This window comes from Branchiostoma belcheri, unplaced genomic scaffold (genome assembly GCF_001625305.1).
Source record: "Branchiostoma belcheri isolate BF01 breed outbred unplaced genomic scaffold, Haploidv18h27 scaffold294, whole genome shotgun sequence".
NCBI classification, from domain to species: domain Eukaryota; kingdom Metazoa; phylum Chordata; class Leptocardii; order Amphioxiformes; family Branchiostomatidae; genus Branchiostoma; species Branchiostoma belcheri.
The window spans coordinates 9172-29201 of NW_017803903.1; the positions used below are offsets into that span (position 1 = coordinate 9172).

General features: G+C 37.9%; 1 protein-coding gene across 1 annotated transcript in view; it reads left to right on the forward strand.

Moving 5' to 3' along the window:
- Positions 1–6026: 6026 nt before the first annotated feature.
- The window catches only part of LOC109473213, a 54806-nt gene continuing 40802 nt past the window's right edge, over positions 6027–20030 (forward strand). Inside the window, exons 1-10 of the mRNA XM_019773088.1 lie at positions 6027–6373; positions 7120–7155; positions 11387–11463; positions 13976–14104; positions 14635–14874; positions 15740–15928; positions 16664–16714; positions 17024–17263; positions 18719–18907; positions 19526–19765. Coding sequence (XP_019628647.1) covers positions 6027–6373; positions 7120–7155; positions 11387–11463; positions 13976–14104; positions 14635–14874; positions 15740–15928; positions 16664–16714; positions 17024–17263; positions 18719–18907; positions 19526–19765 — 1738 coding nt within the window. The remainder of the gene's footprint in view (positions 6374–7119; positions 7156–11386; positions 11464–13975; positions 14105–14634; positions 14875–15739; positions 15929–16663; positions 16715–17023; positions 17264–18718; positions 18908–19525; positions 19766–20030) is intronic.

Consider the following 20030-nt stretch of genomic DNA (forward strand, 5'->3'; position numbering starts at 1 on the left):
CTTAGTATGTTTTTGGTTGGTTGGGTGGTTTGTTGTTTTGTTTGTTTGTTGGTTCATTGGCTTAGTTTGTTGGTGGGTTGGTTTGTTGTTGGTTGGTTTGTTGAATGTCTTTTGTATATTTTGTTATATAAGATTATTGTTTTCCAAAATAGTGTATATCTTTTGTAAATAATTTTATATGTGTCCTTTGTATATTATGTTATTAGATTTTTTTTTCCAACATTGTGTATATCTTGTGTAAATGGTTATGTCTTTTGTATATTATGTTATATTATATGTATTTTGTTTTCTGACTTTGTGTAAATAATTTTAAATGTGTCTTTTGTATATTATGTTCTGTTAGATGTATTTTGTTTTCCGAAATTGTGCAAATCTTTTGTAAATAATTTTAGGTGTCTTTTGTATGTAATAATTGTTATATAGAAAATTATTTATATCTTGTGTACATTTGTAAAAGAATGAGAAATGTAAAGTTTAGTTTATCACACCGACTGGTTTGTTTGTTGGTTGGTCTGTTGCTTGGATTGTTTTTTGGTTTGTTGGGTGGTTTGTTTGTATGTTTGCTTGTTGGTTGGTTGGTTGTTTTGTTGGCTTGGTTTGTTGGCTTGTTTTTTTGTTGATTGGTTGGTTGGTTTCTTGGGTTGTTGGCTGGTTGGTTTGATGTTGGTTGGTTTCTTGGTTTGTTGGTTGGTTTGTTGTTGGTTGGTTTCTTGGTTTGTTGTTTGTTGGTTTCTTGGTTGGTTGGATTGTTGCCCTGTTTTTTTTTGGGTGTTATTGTTGCTTAGTTGGTTTGTTTTTGGTTTGCTATTGGTTTGTTTGTTGGTTGGTTGGTTTGATGGTTGGTTTGTTGTTTATTGGTTGGTTGGTTGGTTGGTTGGTTGGTTGGTTGTTAGTTGGTTTCTTGGTTTGTTTGTTTGTTGGTTGGTTTCTTGGCTTGTTGGCTGGTTTGTTTGTTGGTTGGTTGGTTGGTTGGTCCGTTGCTTAGTTTGTTTTTCGGTTTGTTGGGTGGTTTGTTGTTTTGTTTGTTGGTTGGTTTCTTGGCTTGGTTTGTTGGTGGGTTGGTTTGTTCTTGGTTGGTTGGTTGGATTAGATTATTGTTTTCCAACATAGTGTATATCTTTTGTAAATAATTTTATATTTGTCTTTTGTATATTATGTTATATTAGATGTATTTTGTTGTCTAACTTTGTGTATATCTTTTGTAAATAATTTTATATGTGTCTTTTGTATATTATATTATATTAGATTATTGTTTTCCAACATTGTGTATATCTTTTGTAAATAATTTTATATGTGTCTTTTGTATATTATGTTATATTAGATGTATTTTGTTTTCTTACTTTTTGTATATCTTAAGTGAATAATTTTGTGTCTTTTGTATATTATGGTTATTGGTATATTAGATGTATTGCTTTCCAACATTGTGTATATCTTTTGTAAATTATTTTACGTGTCTTTTGTATAAAATATTAATACTTGTTGTATAAAATATGTTTTTTTCAAAATTATTTATATGTTGTGTACATTTGTGAAAGAATGAGAAATTTTAGTTTATCACACCGACTGGTTGGTTTGTTGGTTGGTTTATTTGTTTGTTTGTTGGGCCGTTTGTTGGTTGGTCCATTGCTTGATTTGTTTTTTTGGTTTGTTGGGTGGTTTGTTTATTGGTTTCTTGCCTTGGTTTGTTGGTTGGTTGGTTGGTTGGTTTGTTGTTGGTTGGTTTCTTGGTTGGTTGGTTTCTTGCTTGGTTGGTTTCTTGGTCCATTGGTTGGTTTGTTGTTGGTTGGTTTGTTACTTGGTTGTTTGGTTGGTTTGTTTGTTGGTTTCTTGATTTGTTGGTTGGTTTGTTGTCGGTTGGTTTCTTTGTTTGTTCGTTGGTTTGTTGTGTGTTGGTCCGTTGCTTGGTTTGTTGGTTTCTTGGGTTGTTGGTTGGTTGGTTTCTTGGTTTGTTGGTTGGTTGGTTGGTTTGTTCATTGGTTTCTTGGCTTGGTTGGTTGATTCGTTTGTTGGTTGGTTGGTTGGTTGGTTGGTTGGTTGATTGATTGATTGGTTGATTGATTGGTTTGTTTGTTGGTTTGTTGTTGGTTGCTTTCTTGGTTTGTTGGTTTATTGTTGGTTGGTTTCCATGTTTGTTGGTTGGTTTGTTATTTTTTGGTTTGTTGGTTTGTTGCCCTGTTTGTTTTTTGGTTTGCTGGGTGGTTTGTTGGTTTGTTTGTTGGTTTCTTGACTTCCTTTGTTTGTTGGTTGGTTGGTTGGTTGGTTTGCTTGTTTGTTTCTTGGATGTCTTTTGTATATTCTGTTATTAGATTTTTTTCCAACATTGTGTATATCTTTTGTGAATGGTTTTATATGTGTCTTTTGTATATTAGATGTATTTTGTTTTTTTTAACTTTGTGCATATCTTTAATTTGTAAATAATTTTATATGTGTCTTTTGTATATTATGTTATATGAGATATATTGTTTTCCAACATTATGTATATCTTTAATTTGCAAATGATTTTTTGTGTCTTTTGTATGTAATAGTAATAATTGTTATTTCAAATTTATCTATATCTTGTGTACATTTGTAAAAGAATGAGAAATGTAAAGTTTAGTTTATCAAACCGACTGGTTTGTTGGTTGGTTCGTTGGTTGGTTTGTTTGTTTGTTGGTTGGTTGGTTGGTTGGTTGGTTGGTTGGTTGGTTGGTTTGTTGTTGGTTGGCTTCTTGGTTTTTTGGTTTATTGTTGGTTGGTTTTTGGTTTGTTGGTTGGTTGGTTTTTGTTTGTTGGTTTCTTGGTTTGTTGGTATGTTTGTTTGTTGGTTTGTGGTTGGGTTGTTGGTTGGTTGTTGGTTGGTTTCTTGGTTGGTTTCTTGGTTTCTTGGTTTGTTGGGTGGTTGGTTTGTTCTTGGTTGTTTGGTTGGTTGGTGCGTTGCTTGGTTTGTTTTTGGTTTGTTGGGTGGTTTGTTGGTTTCTTGGCTTGGTTTGTTGTTGGTTGGTTTGTTGGATGTCTTTTGTATATTATGTTATATTAGATTATTGTTTTCCAACATTGTGTATATCTTTTGAAAATTATTTGATATGTTTCTTTTGTATATTATGTTATATTCGCTGTATTTTGTTTTCTATCTTTGTGTATATCTTTTGTAAATAATTTTTTATGTGTCTTTTGTGTATTATGTTATATTAGATGTATTTTGTTTTCCCACATTGTGTTTATCTTTTGCAAATAATTTTTAATGTCTCTTTTGTATATTATTTTATATTAGATGTATTTTTTCCTAACATTGTATATATCTTTTGTAAATAATTTTATGTGTCTTTTATTATTATGTTATTTAGATGAATTTTGTTTTCTAACTTTGTGTATATCTTTTGTAAATAATTTTATATGTGTCTTTTGTATATTATGTTATATTAGATGTATTGTTTTCCAACATTGTGTATATCTTTTGTAAATACTTTTACATGTATATGTGTCTTTTGTATGTAATAATAATAATTGTTATGTTAGTTGTATTGTTTTCCAAAATTATTTATATCTTTTGTACATTTGTAAAAGAATAAGAAATATATATAAAGTTAAGTTTATCACACCGACTGGTTTGTTGGTTGGTTTGTTTGGTGTCTTTTGTATATTATGGTATATCATTTTCCAACATTAGTTATATCTTTTGTAAATAATTTTATGTGTTTTTTGCATATATGTTGTATTAGACTAAACTCTCCACTCCTAAGCTTAGTTGCGTGATCCATCTTTCTTCTTTCTATTCTTCGTATGAAGTACCATAATGTCTTTTAGTAATCTACGCATATAGTGAACGAGAACAAGTTTCTATTGTAGGAGTACATGCTGACGTTATCGTCGTCCTAAGTTAGTCTACCATCTCATGAAAAGGGCTATAATATGAGATACAACGTTCTATATTATACTAGAATATGTTTGAGTCAGTCAACAATTCTCGTCCTATGTTAGTCTATCATCTCATGAAGAGGGTTATAATAAGAGATACAACGTTCTATATTATACTAGAATATTTTTGAGTCATTCAACAATTCTATCTATTGACTTGTAAAACAGAGAAGTAAGGGAAATAACGTCTAACTTGGTATATCATGCCAATGGAGTAAACTTGAACAGTATAACATTACCAATGCATGGTTTACCACTTAAGCAGAGTTATATTGCAGAGATCATGGTATTGGTCTAATTTTGCAGTTATTGTCCTGGACATAAGAAAATAAGATTTCCACGATCTCATATCTTCGCCAAATGATGTTAACTCTTGCAGTTGTCATATTATACAATTTCAATCATTGATTTTGTAAATAAGAGCCTCATTTGCATGGATTATATCAGATCATATTCTCCACCCAATGACAGTCTTATTTTACCAAAAAGGCTATTATAGCACTTCCTCATAAATTATGCAAATGAGGTAATGATTTAAATAAATTATGTGTATTGTTGTTTACCTTGACTTAACTTCCAAATATGGCAAGTATGAAATTCCCAGCAGTTACAACTATGAAATTATAAAATTTTGCATTAATTATGCAAAGTATGTCCTCATTTACATAATCTATATCCTCAGATGTTTTATCTCGTTCTCAAGTAGATGTCACACGTGTTTCATAGTTCCATTATCGAACAAAGCAGATGTATAGAATTTCCTCATTAATTATGCAAATTAGCTCATGATTTGCATAATTGTCATCTGATTATGTCAAGCATCACTTCAACTACCTACATACCAAAAATCACGACAATCCGTCAACCGGTTCTTGAGTTATCCTCCTTTGAAAATTTTTCAACAAATGCTCCTGCAGTTCCAGAACAAGCCGCTAGGGGACCCAAACTCATGTCACCTCTTCCCTATCCCAAGAGCTGTCTGCTATCCAAAATTCGTGACCCAAGCATGTCCAGATCATGAGATATCAAAACCGGAAGTTCTGCTGCAGTACCTAGGAAAGCCGCCAGGGGGCCCAAAATCTAATCATTTCTAGGTCTCATAAAGACCTACTCACCTACCAAGTTTCATTAAAATCAATCCACTGCTTCTCGAGTTATCTTGCTAAACCACAAACACACACACACACACACAGACAAACGCTACTGAAAACATAACCTTCTTGGCGAAGGTAATAAAAACAGCCTTTTGGCAGCTGGTACATGTAATGTTAAATGTACTGTACATTGTATATTGCTTTTTCTGCTCTGCACAGAATCAGCAAGATTCAAATAATAGTTATATTATATAATTCCACCAACAATATTGGATTTGTTTTACAGTTTGTAAATTGTGTAAAAGACTTGAATTATATTAAGTATGCCATGTATGATTATGTTGTGTTTACTTTTAGTTAGGATAAACTGATTTTGTGGGCTAAACATCTGAATACAACATCTTATATGTATGAATATCTATGAATCCATTATGTTAGATTGAGCTGAAAGCTATATTACAACTACAACTACATAATGATATCAGGGATCGAAATAATGGGTGCATGTGCACCTTAGTGCACCCAAATCTGGATCGGTGCACCCAATTTTTGACTGTGGGTGCACCGGTGCACCTAAATATTTTTGTAGTATTAGTACGGTAAAGGTACAAAACACTGTAATTCCAACATTGCTTTGATGGAATAAAATAATAAAAAACCTTTGATGCACTGCTTGTTTGAAATTCTTGAGATAGAATTAGATTTACTTCAGTTTTTAAAGCCCGAAAAATTATGTGTCGGCGCAGTGCCGACTTCGCGTTACCCACCAACTTCCGGATCCCGACTACAACACTGGACATGAGATCTCTTCCCTCTCGTTCCCCGGTTTCTTGATAGTCATGTGACCAAAACATCGCGAACTCGCTTCCGGAACTTTCCGACGCTTTTTGGGAGTTACCTCGGGGGCATGTCATGTGACAAAATGTTGTTTTCGTGCAGTTTTCGCTTGACTTCGATAATCTTCGAGGTCACATCGTCAAAACCCGGGTGTCGACAAAATTCGGCCATGAAATTCGTGGATGACAAAGCAAAACAAATATGTCGAGACAGACTTCGCTTCTACGGTTCCTTCAGCCGAGGTCCGATCGTGATGACGACGAGATGTGGCAACATCAGCCCAAGCTCTTCAGAACCCCGAAGGAAGCGATGAAGCTGGAAACCAACGGGAAACACGCCCGGACGAGCGAGAAGTGGACAGACCGTGCCGTGGGAGCGCCGAGACAGAGGGGGAGGGGGGCGGCCATGTGCTCTCGACAACATTCCCGGGGCCCTCCTCCACGGCCTCCCGAGCTCCTTCCGACTGTCCAGTTCCGGGTCATCAGAGTCGGAGTCCGAAACCGAATCAACCGAGAAGTCAAGTGCAAAAAGATTGAGGTCTTTGTGTTGTATTTTTTTTTCTATTTCTAGTATTTTTTTTTATATATTTTTTTTTCGATCTCGGCATCCTAATTTGCCCTTTTTCGGTAAGATCATTACTGTGTTATTTCCATAGCGATGCAATTTCCACTCTTGCTACGATCATTTTTAGCATTCTTTACGTGTGGAATATTAATTTGATATTAATAATATTTAACTTATTAATGTACTACTGGAAATATGTGGTGCACCCAAATTTTTTTTGGTGCACCTAATTTTTTTGGTTAGGTGCACCAGTGCACCTAATCAAAAAAATGAATTTCGATCCCTGGATATTAATTGTATGTACATTGCAAATAGAGCAACAATCACAGGAATTACATGTATCTACATGGTGAAAGCTATTTTATTCCTGTAAGATTCATGAATGACAAATTTATATTGCGAAGACAAAATGTGTGTCAGAATTTTCTTTTTCTGTGCCTTTTTGAAATTTTGGTGTGTGTGTGCGTGTGTGTGTGTGCGTGTGTGTGTCTGCATGTCTTTTTTACACTTATTCTGGAACTACAGTAACTGGAAATCCTGTTTTTTCACTGTAATTCAGATACAACCTGGTCACATACTGTATGATGCACCTACGAGAATATTTTCAGCGATGATCATGCCATTTACATGTCTTGGACAAAAATTATCTATTTCGTTTATAACTTTCCCATTCTTTCCCCCTCTAATTTAGTCTAAAGTGACCCGCATTACTATGACTTGTCATCCAAAGGCAGAGCAGGGAAGAGGATATCAAGGTCAACTGGACGTGAGTTTACTTCCTTTACCGTAGTAATTAGTAATACATCTACTAGTAGTAGTAGCCTATATAATCTGTACTCTTAGACTAGCAACTGTTTTGAAACTTCTATTTGTCTTTTTTCTGAGTTGCTGGAAAAAAAATTCTGGTTCTGAATCAACTCAAAAGTGCTCATTTTGCCCCCAACAGTTGAGGAAAGTCCTTTTCTTCCTACAGTTTTTCCATCTACACTGTATGAATGCAGTGATTTAATTAAAAGTTCAATGTCAATGTTTAAATATTAACCCAGCCGTTTGTGTTGACTTCATGGCTCTTATCGTAGCATTTGGGGCTATAATAGGATGCCTAGACTTGTTTTTATTTTCTTTTTTCTAATTCCTGTTGTTTCATATTTTTTATAAAAAAAATCTGAGAACCAACAAATTAAATTGGTGTGGCCTAAAGACACATTATGGTATGTGTAGATGAATAAATGTAATGTATGAGTTATAATAAATGCTAGCTGTACGCGTCTGACACCAAGAGATGTGTAAACTTCATACTGCCGCCATTTACCGGTTTCATAGAGTGTGACATGTCGTGCTACAGTAATCCAATAATCCATGGGATTATAATGACTCCTCAGGTGAAACAACCTGGCCATGTAAAAAATGTGATGTGTCATAGTCACCTGTCAGTCGCTTTGAGCTACACTCGCGACTGGTCACTTTGAGTTTGTGTAGAGTACGACATCAAATAATCCTGAAGTCACTTACTTGGATACGTGAAGATTTGTAAAACAGACACTACCTAGGACACAGGTTGGACAATTTTTTTTGTATCTGCTTTGTAGAGTTATAATATCTCTACCAGCAGGTTTATTACCTCCTACATGTGTGGGTGCAGGGTTTATGTACATGTATTTGCAAGCCATAGCAAAGTGCATTGCACAATTCTATACGATTAGCTCTCGAAAAAGTATCGATGATATCAGGCCTCACCTCTGGTAAGGATGACTAATTAAACGCATGTGGGATTGTGGCTAGACTAGTTGGACGTAACAGCATTGTACTATCTTTGTCATGTTTAGAGGTATTATCATGATTGTTACAAACACCTTTTTGAGTTAAGACCCATGTTTTTGCCAACTACCAGTAGAACAAAATCCATGTTTCCCGAATGTCGAAGACAAGACAAATTCATTGAAGAGATTCATTTGTCACGTATAGATACAGTTCCTAGTGAATTCTTTCATCAGTGACAACTTTGGAAGGATAAGGATACTAACCTCCAAATTTTCGATGGCTATCAGTCCATCTTGTTCACGGAGTGGCCTAATCTCGCAAGAGCGCGAGACTAGGCCCGAGACTTGCATCGGTCTGTCGGGTCCCACCCCCCGCCGCCTCCCTCCGAAGTAGGGGTAAGTAAGTCTTGGGGAGCTCCCAACCTTCTGTCCGGTTTAGCTTGGCACCTTCCAACTGTATGTGCACCGCTTCTTTAATCTTCCTATGTGGGTTACGAGACTCTTGGTCTATGATTTTGGTCTTGGTCATTACATCAGAAAGACTGCAAATCAGCGTTTAAAGTCAACACCAACTCCAGGCTGGTCACAACATCACTACCAGGCCCATCTCTGACATTATTGAAATCATAGACCAAGAGTCTCGTAACCCACATAGGAAGATTAAAGAAGTGGTGCACATACAGTTGGAAGGTGCCAAGCTAAACCGGACAGAAGGTTGGGAGCTCCCCAAGACTTACTTACCCCTACTTCGGAGGGAGGCGGCGGGGGGTGGGACCCGACAGACCGATGCAAGTCTCGGGCCTAGTCTCGCGCTCTTGCGAGATTAGGCCACTCCGTGAACAAGATGGACTGATAGCCATCGAAAATTTGGAGGTTAGTATCCTTATCCTTCCAAAGTTGTCACTGATGAAAGAATTCACTAGGAACCAAGACAAATTCAGTACTTTCAATTGGAAAACTGCTGACAAGAGGAATGAATAATGAACTGTAATTTGAACCACACAGTTCTGCACACGTATAGTCACAGGGACTATCATGATTCAACCTTCTAAATTCTAGGTAGATCACCTACTGTTGTATTTAGAACCATTCAGAATGTTTTTCTTTACTAATAATTCTATCCTTAATGAAAATGTTTGGTATAGTCCGTGTGTGTCCAGAACTGTGCCTGGGGCAAATCTACGTTCTTGGATACACGGAGACTATCCAGAACTGTGCCTGGGGCAAATCTACGTTCTTGAATACACGGAGACTATCCGGAACCGTGGCTGCACCTAACCCTAACCCATTCAGGCACAGAACTATTAGATGTGTCCAGAACTGTGCCTGGGCGTAACACAACAGCTTAGCAGGCACGCGGCGCGGCGGCAGCTGGCTACATTACACCGAACGACTTGTTACACCTAACCCTTGAACATCTAACTCTAAACATTTTTAAAGCAATCTAATGACAATGTCCCTATACTGTACTTGGTTACAGCAATAGTTCTAGGAAAGAATGAATTCTGGAACACCTCAATCCTGGTTTCAAATTTGATAACTCTTGTACATGTACTTGAAGGCATGGCTATTTCTTGTTCTCTCCTGGGCTGGTATTAGGTACTTAGTAGTTGTCCAGTTTTTAGTCATTTTGTACATCATACATAGTCTGGACATTTTTCTTCTATCTTCCAGAGACACCCACTGTAGGTTTTAATTTCCATGGCACTGACACCTCTTTCATAATAGTAACTGTTGTTCATACAGAATCTTGCCGCTTGATTCTGTACCCATTCCAGTTTGTCTTAGTTTGTATATGGATTCCATACTGTTGCGGCATGCTGTATAAAGAAGTTAGACAGACGTAACTCACGCATTCAGCTAATTTAAAAGAGCTCCTTAGTTTCTTTTTAGTTTTATTTACATGTAATTGTCTCTGTTGTGATTGTGTCTAGTTTTATTTAATTGTCTCTGTTGTGTGTTGCACTTCAGTTCTGAGGGTGTTAAAATTAGCTTCCTTCAGAGACTTGTGGGGAGGTGGCGTTGATTTTCCTCGGGAACAAAGTGAGTTATGCCGTGGAGGGACAGTTTTGCCGCCATGAGTTTGTGCGGAGATATTTTGAAAACTGTCCCTCTGTGGCATCACTCGCCTCGCTCCCCAAAAAATTACCGCCATCATCCCACAAGCCTGTGTCTTAATTTAAAAGTTACTGTAATGTTTTATGTCTGTTGTGAGGTAACGTCATCACATTCGGCTTAGAGCAGCCATTGGTTTGTTGCTTGTTTACATGTATATGGTCGATGTTTGTTGGCTTGGGGGGAAAATAAAAGATATGGACTGATGAAGATAAAATAATGGTGAACTACTAGTACATGATGATCAGGACAGTCGATAGGTAACTTTTGCTGAATTCGACGCAGCACTGAATTTTTAAACATGTCCATGTCCTCACTTCATTAAAAATTAATCCAAGAAGATTAGAACTTGGCATGTTTAATATATCTAATGGACTCCACAAAGCTTTCGCAACAAAGGAACAAGAATTTGATTTTCTATTTCATTGGGAGCCAATTTCAACGATGCAACCAACTGGTACATTTGCACGTTGCACCTGGCTAGAATTGTTGTTTTGCTACCATGGCAACCACTATTGACGTCTTCTGTATGAGACTGGGTGTGGTCATGTAGTTAGAGACCAACAAAACCCCTCCTTTGAAGATGTTACGTGTGCCTGGAGTAGACAATATACAGACGTATAAAATTATACATTGCACTGTACTCACATATGCAGTATAATAGTAACAATGGATAGCTGGCAAAATGAAGCCAGTAGTGCATTAATTTTATATCTTATTATTATCCACCTTTTGTTGACTTTCTCAAATCAAATCTTTATTCAGTAAGGGTCCAGCAGGCAACGGACCTGAATTTCGTCCTTATTACAGAGAGTTCAAAGGATAGGTGACACATTAAAACAATGGCTTAAGGAACTAGACTAACATTATAATTATAATATGCAAGCGTGAAAGTTGATAAAATATATGAGTTGGTAAAATACAGGAAGAAAATTAAACTGTTCTCCAACTGAAAAACGAAATTAACTCACCACATGGCTAAAAGTCATGTGTCCACAGCACGTGGGTCATAAAGTTGAGAGATTCAATGGAATATTTCTGGTGAGATAATTTCGTTTTTGGGTTGGAGAACAGTTTAATTTTCTTCATATTAATTTTGCAATTTATTTCATCCCCATTTAGGATGTCAACAGTCATGTTGTCTACATTCCTGGCCCTGGTGGCTGTGCTAGTGGTTCAGATACATCCCGCTCAATCTGGTAAGCCCCTTTAAGTCTAATCTTAAGCTTACATGTAGAGAAGTAACATTTGCAAAGCAAGTTATTGCATAATGTTTACCTTCGGACATGGTCTGCCCTCTTAATTTTTACTCAAACACATTCACATAGTATGTACTACGTATATGGTGACAGGGGCAGAGCAGACCATGAAATTGCAACATTATGTAACCCAACACCAGTCACCATGGTGACAAATGTCAACAAATCATGCCCACATACATGTACTTAGAGCTTACCATATTGGTAATAGATATAACCCCTCCTCTACCCGCCCTGTCCTTGTACGATTAAAAAAATACAGTGACAAACTAAATATCTTATATCAATCACGCGTATTAAAAGACATGAACATAACACTCGAACAACCAACGATATTGGGGTATTCCCACTATACCTCGATTCACAAACACAATTGATAAGATATTGGCTTCGCCTACATAGTCTACCGAACGACAGGATCGTTAACTGAAGAAAGCTTATATAACTTCTGTTGAACTACAACAAGACTGGGCTGTCCATGTTCAGGACATGCGTTGTACGCACGGATTTCAAAATGTATGGTTAAATCCCTCCATTAATACCAACCAGTTTGGACATATCTTTAAAGATCGTCTACAAAACACATTTCTCTCTGGCTGGAGACAAGAAATTAAAAGTCTTACCAAACTCAAATTACCTACTGCAAAATTAAAACCCAATTCTGTTTGGAACTATCTTTTATCAATTCAAAACAAATCATTTAGAAACAGCATTACAATACTCTAAGGATTAGTGCCCACTCTTTGCAAATTGAAAAAGGTCGCCACTGTAACACACCAGCCAATGAGAGACTGTGTCCCACGTGTCATAAAGGCATTGAAAACGAATTACATTTTATAATAAATTGCCCAACCTATGATGAAAACCGACGAAAATTGATACAACATAATTACATGTAAGACCAATATTATGATAACACTACCCCATACAAAGACAGAGATATTCTATTATGTTACTATAATGCCCTGTCAACATTTCCACTTATGTAGGCCAATTTGTACACAATTCCATGACAAAACGAAAAACGTAATTAATTCCTGACACAATTTATTACTACATTGTATTAATAGAGTTAGATTTAGTATAATTAGTGTCTCTCTTTTGTTATACATTGTTTATGAAGCAGACCAGATTCCTATTTCAGTTAGTAGAACTGTTAGATATTCTCAACACCACCATATGTGTATTTAACACCACAAACTATGTATATTTTGCCATACGTTGTACCTGTCAGTGAGTAAAAACAATATGTTTTCCTCCGGTAAAACATTTTAAAAAGTCTAATTCCGTCTAGCCCCTGTCACACATCCCAAACACCAGCCGATGAAGGTTGGCTATGCCTTTCCATACAAATCAAATCAAATTTGAGTTAAATAGGAGTCAATGGACCGCCAACTACATCCAAAGTACTCCTGTACACCCGGTCACCAGCCAACTATCACACCAGGCCATACCTGCCGTCCACATTCAAGAAGATGATTAAAGAAGACATTCAGCTAGTGCACCTGTAACAGTGGGGGGTTTATAGGCACTACCAACTGACCCAGCTGAGGAGTCTAGACCTTTTCGGCCAAGTGGTTAGAGCGTTTGGTTATGAAGCTCACTGGTGCTTGGGAGGTTGTGGGTTCGAACCCCAGCCCAGGACCAGAAGGGTTTTTATCTGTTTCTACTCGCTCCTCATGTTTCTTACAGTGGTAACCCACACCGGCCCTGTGAGTTCTGGCAAAGAATGCCGCTCCAGGGATGTTGAATTTGGAAGATTCGAGGACGAATCTTGAAAATGGGGAGGGGTCTAGACCTTTTCAGCCGGGTCAGCCCCTGTTACACTCCCAAAGAGTAGCCGACCTTGGTCCTAACCATGGTTGAGGGGAGTTTGGTTTGTGTTTTGGAGGCCACATTTGGCTGTGTGTGACAGGGGCTGTAGTCTTTTGTTGGAATAATTTTTTATGCCATTTCAGTTATCACATTTGGTGATGAGATTGTAAAAAAAATGGAATGGAATTGGATAATTGAAAGTTAATTGCAAAATCCATGCCCGAGGGCTAATTGCAAGAACATGATAACAGAAATAAACAGTAAAAATAATAATATTAAGTAAATGCTGAATGCTACTTTAGATGTACATTTTATACATTTGTAGTTATCTTTTCCGTGTGCAGTGAAGTATGAAATGATAATTATTCAGCATCATAAGTCTTTCAAATCCCCCTATTTATATTATTATTATTTTTTATTTTAAAAAAGAAAACACTGTTGGATCAGTTCATCCAAAGTCTTTTAAAAAATCATCAACAAAACGTTACTATTTAGCAACAACAAAACCCAGAATCCCTATACCTAATAGATATACTACTGACCCTAGTCGTGAAATCATAGGAGTCTGGTCACCGATGAAACAAAGTAAAAGATCATAACTTAAAGATTTTCCAACTGAAATCTCTTACATTTTTAGACTCTTTTGTCCGCCTACCATCCCACGAACTGACCACTGCACCCCAAGAAATGACCACTGCACCTCATGAAATGACCACTGCACCCCAAGAAATGACCACTGCACAAGGAGAAACAACTGCTGCAACAGGTAAGTAATGAAAGTCACATTATGGGAAGGAGGCCAGACTTCTAAGCGTGTGCGTGTGCGAAGTGCAATCAGAAAATGTTATTGCCAGTTAGTGCCGCCCCCCCCCCCCCCAAACAACACCGGTCTCACTGGGAAAAAAATCAGTGCTCCCTCCTCCACCCAAAAAATGCCAACCACACCTGCAATGCCTACAAAGGAGGTCAGGACTATTCGGACTTGTGACATACTTGTGGCATTTATGTGAAAGTGAACATCATTAAACATAACTTATTCAAATCAGGACCTCATTTCCATAATTTATGGGAAATCATTATTTACAAACTTTTATATCAACAGGGGTTAATGCTTAAAGTATGTTCAATGCTTTATTATTTAATGTAAACTTGGCTTGGGTATCTGAAGGAAGATTTTTGTTTTGCGAATTAAAGACCTAATGTACTAAGTAATGTTAAGGTTGAAGTAGTTATGATTACGTGATTCTTGACTGGCGTAATTTATAATTAAATCCACTGTCATGTTTGTGTCCTCAGCTTGTGAGCACGTCAGAAGGACTGGAGAAACCACACTTTACCAGTGGGACCTCGAGCTTCCCGGGTCGTCACCTTTGACCTTCAGAGCCAAGGCCAGCCACACTGTTTTCATCGCCTTGTCTTGGGAACGGTCCAATCGTGGTGACTTGTATGAGATTGTCATCGGTGGTTGGTGGAACGCACATTCTGTCATTCGCCGCTCACACGAAGGCCACATCGAAGCAACTGCTGCTACACCAGGTATGTGTACGCTGTTGTGTTTTCTGTTTCCTGACTGCATGACCCTATAAAAAACTGTGAGTGCTGCCTTTTATTGGGGGTGGACCCCTTCAGGCAACATAATTAGCTTTGGAGCTGATCAACCATTTTCTAGCTCCATGATCTGACATCTGTAATGAAACATTGTACAATCAGTTTTCCAACATTGACATGGAAAGTATAAAGTGTCCTCATGCAAAATTTACTTGTTAAACAATATTGTTTCAGTTCTGTATCTGTATCGGTATACATGTAGCCGGTATAACCGCCCTTCGGCGTAACACACCAGTTTCGCAAGCACGCGGCGCAGCTGCAGCTAGCTATATCACACCGAACGGCTTGTAACACTCAATCTTAAAGTTCGCACAAATCGTCATTTGATTGCAGGAGTTGTTTAAATCTATCTAGTGATGATGCCCCAACTGTGCTTGGTGGCAACGAGTTCCAGTCTACGATAGTTCTGGGGAAATACGAGGTTTTGAATACCTCAATTCTTGGTTGATAACTCTGATATTTGAAGGCATGACTGTTTTAATGTTCTTTTCTGGGCTGGTATCAGATACTTAGTGGTTGGTACGTCCACCAGTTTATTCATTTTGTACATCATGCACAGTCTGGACATTCTACGTCTGTCTTCCAGCGACCCCCACTGTAGGTTTCTTTTCATTTCCGTGACACTAGCACCTCTTTGATAGTTGTTTGTGCAGAATCTTGCAGCTTGGTTCTGTACCCTTTCCAGTTTATCTTTGTCTTTCTTTAAGTTTGTATATGGATGATAAGTTTGATCAACATATGCCATATGCAAGAAGACTTCACATTTAAAAAAATGACTGCTTCTTGGTTTCAGACATTTTGTCTGCTGATGAGTTGCGAGGCTTCTGGATCTCCTGGTCCCCGGATGGAACCATAGCCGTGGGTCGGGAGGGAGAAGGCAGCCCATTCCTGCAATGGCAGGACCCAAAACCGCTGCCTTTCCAGTACTTAGGTTACTCCACAGGATATGGCAGCACTGGACAGTTTATGTTTCCATGCCAACGTATGTACACTTTTTGTGTACATAATTTAGTTAGCATCCGTGTCCATAATATCACCAGGGTCCATAATATCACCACCTTGAGAAACTGTGCTTTAAGATATTTTTACTGCAACATACTTTTGGTATGCACTCCTCAAATGTACATACCTAGGGTATGTTGCAGTAAAAATATCTTTAAGCACACTGTTTCTCAAGGTGGCGATATTATGGACCCTGGTGATATTATGGACACGGATGTTACATAAAATGTATAATCTATTCATTGGTTCAGCATGAACATGTCTCTTGTCCAGCTATATTCATTTTGTAAGGTTGCCGAACTACATGTATATTAATAAAAAAAGTATTATAAGTGATAATAAGGGTTAACCTGGGTAAAGAAGACCAACAATCTGTTGACACATTCAAGATAGGGTTGGCCCTGCACATGGGCCACCTCATGTCACAGATGGAAGTCGGGTATTACTAGTTGCGACCATGCACAAAACGCACAAATTTAGGTTCTGTTCTGTATTGTTGTCATGCACATTTTTTATTTTCACCGCACCCACACCTTGATCACCAAATTCAAAACCCGTGTGGAACATGTAAATTTGACACCATCCTTGTCCCTGATGCTGAAATCACTATCCCTGTCCTTGGTGCTGAAAACACTATCCAATGATGAAATTCTTAAAACAGCCTCCAGTTTAATTTACTTACATTAAATGACCACTGTGCCCCATTTTTTTTTAGAAATGACCACTGCACCCCAAGAAGCAACCACTGCACAAGAAACAACTACAAGTAAGTATCGAAAGTCACATTATGTACTATATATAAAGGCGGCCAGACTTCTAAGCGTGTGTGATCTACATTGTCAGAAAATACTGCAGCTTACTAATAAGTGCCCCCCCCCCCTAAGAACAATACCAGTCGCACTGTATGTATTATAAGTTGGCATGGGTATCTGAAGGAAGATTTTCATTTGCAAATTAATGGCCTAATGTAAGTAAATTATGTCAACTTAAAGGTCCTTGGTTTGAAATAGTTATGATCACATGATTCTCCACTGACATAAATTAAATCCATGCAACGTCATGTTTGTGTCCTCAGCTTGTGAGCACATCAGCAGGGCCACAGATACCAAACTTTACCAGTGGGACCTCGAGCTTCCCAGGTCGTCACCTTTGACGTTTAGGGTCAAGACCAACAGGGATGTTTTCTTCGCCTTGTCTTTGGAACGGTCCGATCGTGGTGACTTGTATGAGATCCTCATTGGTGGTTGGTGGAACACACAGTCTGTCATTCGCCGTTCAGCCGAAGGCATCCCCAAAACCACTGTCTCTACACCAGGTATGAGTATGCTGTAATTCCTGTTTCCCAACTGACCCAAGAAAAAACTGCCGACCCTAGGTTTTTTTTGGGTGGACCCCTACAAGCAACATTTTTATTTGATCAATAGCGATCACCAAAGTCTAAAAAAAGAAGAGAAAGATAGTATTTACTGACCCTAATTTTTTCAGGACTGAAACAGGAAACACAACTTTTTCCCTAGGCCTATGTTAAATTTCATAATACAAATTAAGCCTTTTCAGAGTACTTTACTTCAAAAAGTTGGTTCAAGCCAGAAGAGACTTTATTAAGCAGGTCCTTATGATGTCATCATCCCTGTCCAAATTATGTGTCTTTAAGTTTAAAAAGGTAGGCAGACAATCCAGCAGTGATTACAATTCGAAACTGCAAGGAAAAGAAATGACATAGGAAGACATCATTAAGTAGTGTGCGTAGTCCAGTGGTTAGCGACCTGCCTCTGGACCGAAAGGTTGGGGGTTCGAACCCAGCTGTTGTCACTCACCACTTGTCATGGTCGCAGTCTTTAGGATGGGATGTTAAGCCGTGGTCCACTGTTCTTTGTGCTTGTCGAAAAGAGCTAGCCTAGGGGAATTTCCCCTGTACAATGAACCTGTTACTGTACATATAACAGCGAGCAGATTATTATTGGAATGAGCAGAGCACTTTGGACTAATGCCTCTGACTATTTACAGCTTAGAGTTACATATCCAATATTTTGTCACAAACTTCTCTGTTACATAGCGGATTATAATGACCCCCAGTGGGGGTCTTCATGCTTCGTTAAAAATTGAAAAATCTCAAGATTCATTCTCAAGATCTCAATATTTAAGACTATCTTATAAGACAATCTTGAGATTGTTCATGACAATCTCCAGATCTTTCAGAAAATCTTGAGATGAAAACAAAAGGTCTCAAGATCTTTCCAAATGTTTTCAAAGTATCTTGAGATTTTTTCCAAAGCATCTCGAGATGCTTTAAAAAATATCAAGATTGTTTAAAAGATCTCACGTTTTTTCAAGATTGCTTTAAAAATCTTGATATTTCTTAAAGCATCTCGAGATGCTATGGAAAAATCTCAAGATACTTTGAAAACATTTGGAAAGATCTTGAGACCTTTTCTTTTCATCTTAAGATTTTCTGAAAGACCTGGAGATTGTCATAAAAACTCTCAATATTGTCTCATAAGATCTCAAGATTTCGTCTAAAATATTGAGATTTTTCAATTTTTAACAAAGCGTGGGGTCATTATGATCCGCTATGTAACAGAGAAGTTTTTGACAAAATATTGGATAATATATGTACCTCTAAGCTGTAAATGGTCAGAGGCATTAGTCCAAAGTGCTCTGCTCATTCCAATAATAAACTGCTCACTGTTATATGTCTCTTCAGTGTCAGCTAAAGCTGGTTCGAGATCACTTTCACTTTCATATCAAGAAAATATTTCCTGGTTTTCAGACATTTTGTCTGCTTATGAGCTGCGAGGCTTCTGGATCTCCTGGGCCCCGGATGGAACCATAGCCGTGGGACGGGAGGGAGAAGGCAGCCCATTCCTGCAATGGCAGGACCCAAAACCGCTGCCTTTCCAGTACTTAGGTTACTCCACAGGGGCTGGCAATGCTGGACAGTTTATGTTTCCATGCCAAAGTATGTATATTGCATTATGTGCATTATATTTCCTTTTTTTTTTACAAATATTTACCTTCGCCAAGAAGTTTAATATGTTTTCAGGGGTGTTCGTGTGTCTGTGTGTGTGTGTGTCTGTGAACACGATAACTCAAGAAGACTTTGATGGAAGTCTTTTGCATCAATCATACATTGTAGATGGTGCTTGCATGAATATAATGATACATAATTTTTATGGTGTTGTAATTAGCAACACTCGGAATAGTTGTTTGTCGCGAATGATCATGAGATAATCATTGTTGTTCTCAGTAACAAATAAAGATTGTTACTTTTGGGGACAAATTAGTATTGTTTTGGGTGGCACTCTAATTTAGCTTGGTTTGTATGTTTGGATTTGGGTTTAATCTGGTAATTGACCTGTGTTTGAGAATGTAGTTTAGAAACTTTTATTTCAACAGGGTTAATGCTTATTATGTATCATTATGGCTTGGGTATCTGAAGGAAGAGTTTTGTTTAGATACAAATTAAAGGCCTAATGTAAGTAAATTATGTCAAATAAGGTCCTTGGTTTGAAGCAGTTATGATTACATGATTCTCCACTTGAGCTACTTAAATCCACCGTCATGTTTGTGTCCTCAGCTTGTGAGCACGTCAGAAGGACTGGAGAAACCACACTTTACCAGTGGGACCTCGAGCTTCCCGGGTCGTCACCTTTGACCTTCAGAGTCAAGGCCAGCCACACTGTTTTCATCGCCTTGTCTTGGGAACGGTCCAATCGTGGCGACTTGTATGAGATCGTCATCGGTGGTTGGTGGAATGCACATTCTGTCATTCGCCGCTCACACGAAGGCCACATCAAAGCAACTGTTGCTACACCAGGTATGTTTTTACTGAGTAGAACTGTAACGGCAACTCTTCCAGATCTCCCTGAGTCAGAAACATCAAGATTGAAGGCTATTCCGAGATCAGGGTGCGCCAAAGGGTTGCACTTGGGCCAATTTTTCAAGTTTTATATTTTTCTACTTTCAGTGCAGAAAATCGCACTAGAGGTGTTGCCATACATTGCACTTTTTAAATTTTTGGACAGAGACGTTCAGTTCAAAAGTTGTGCTCTATCCAAACTTAGCCCATTCATTTCAGAATG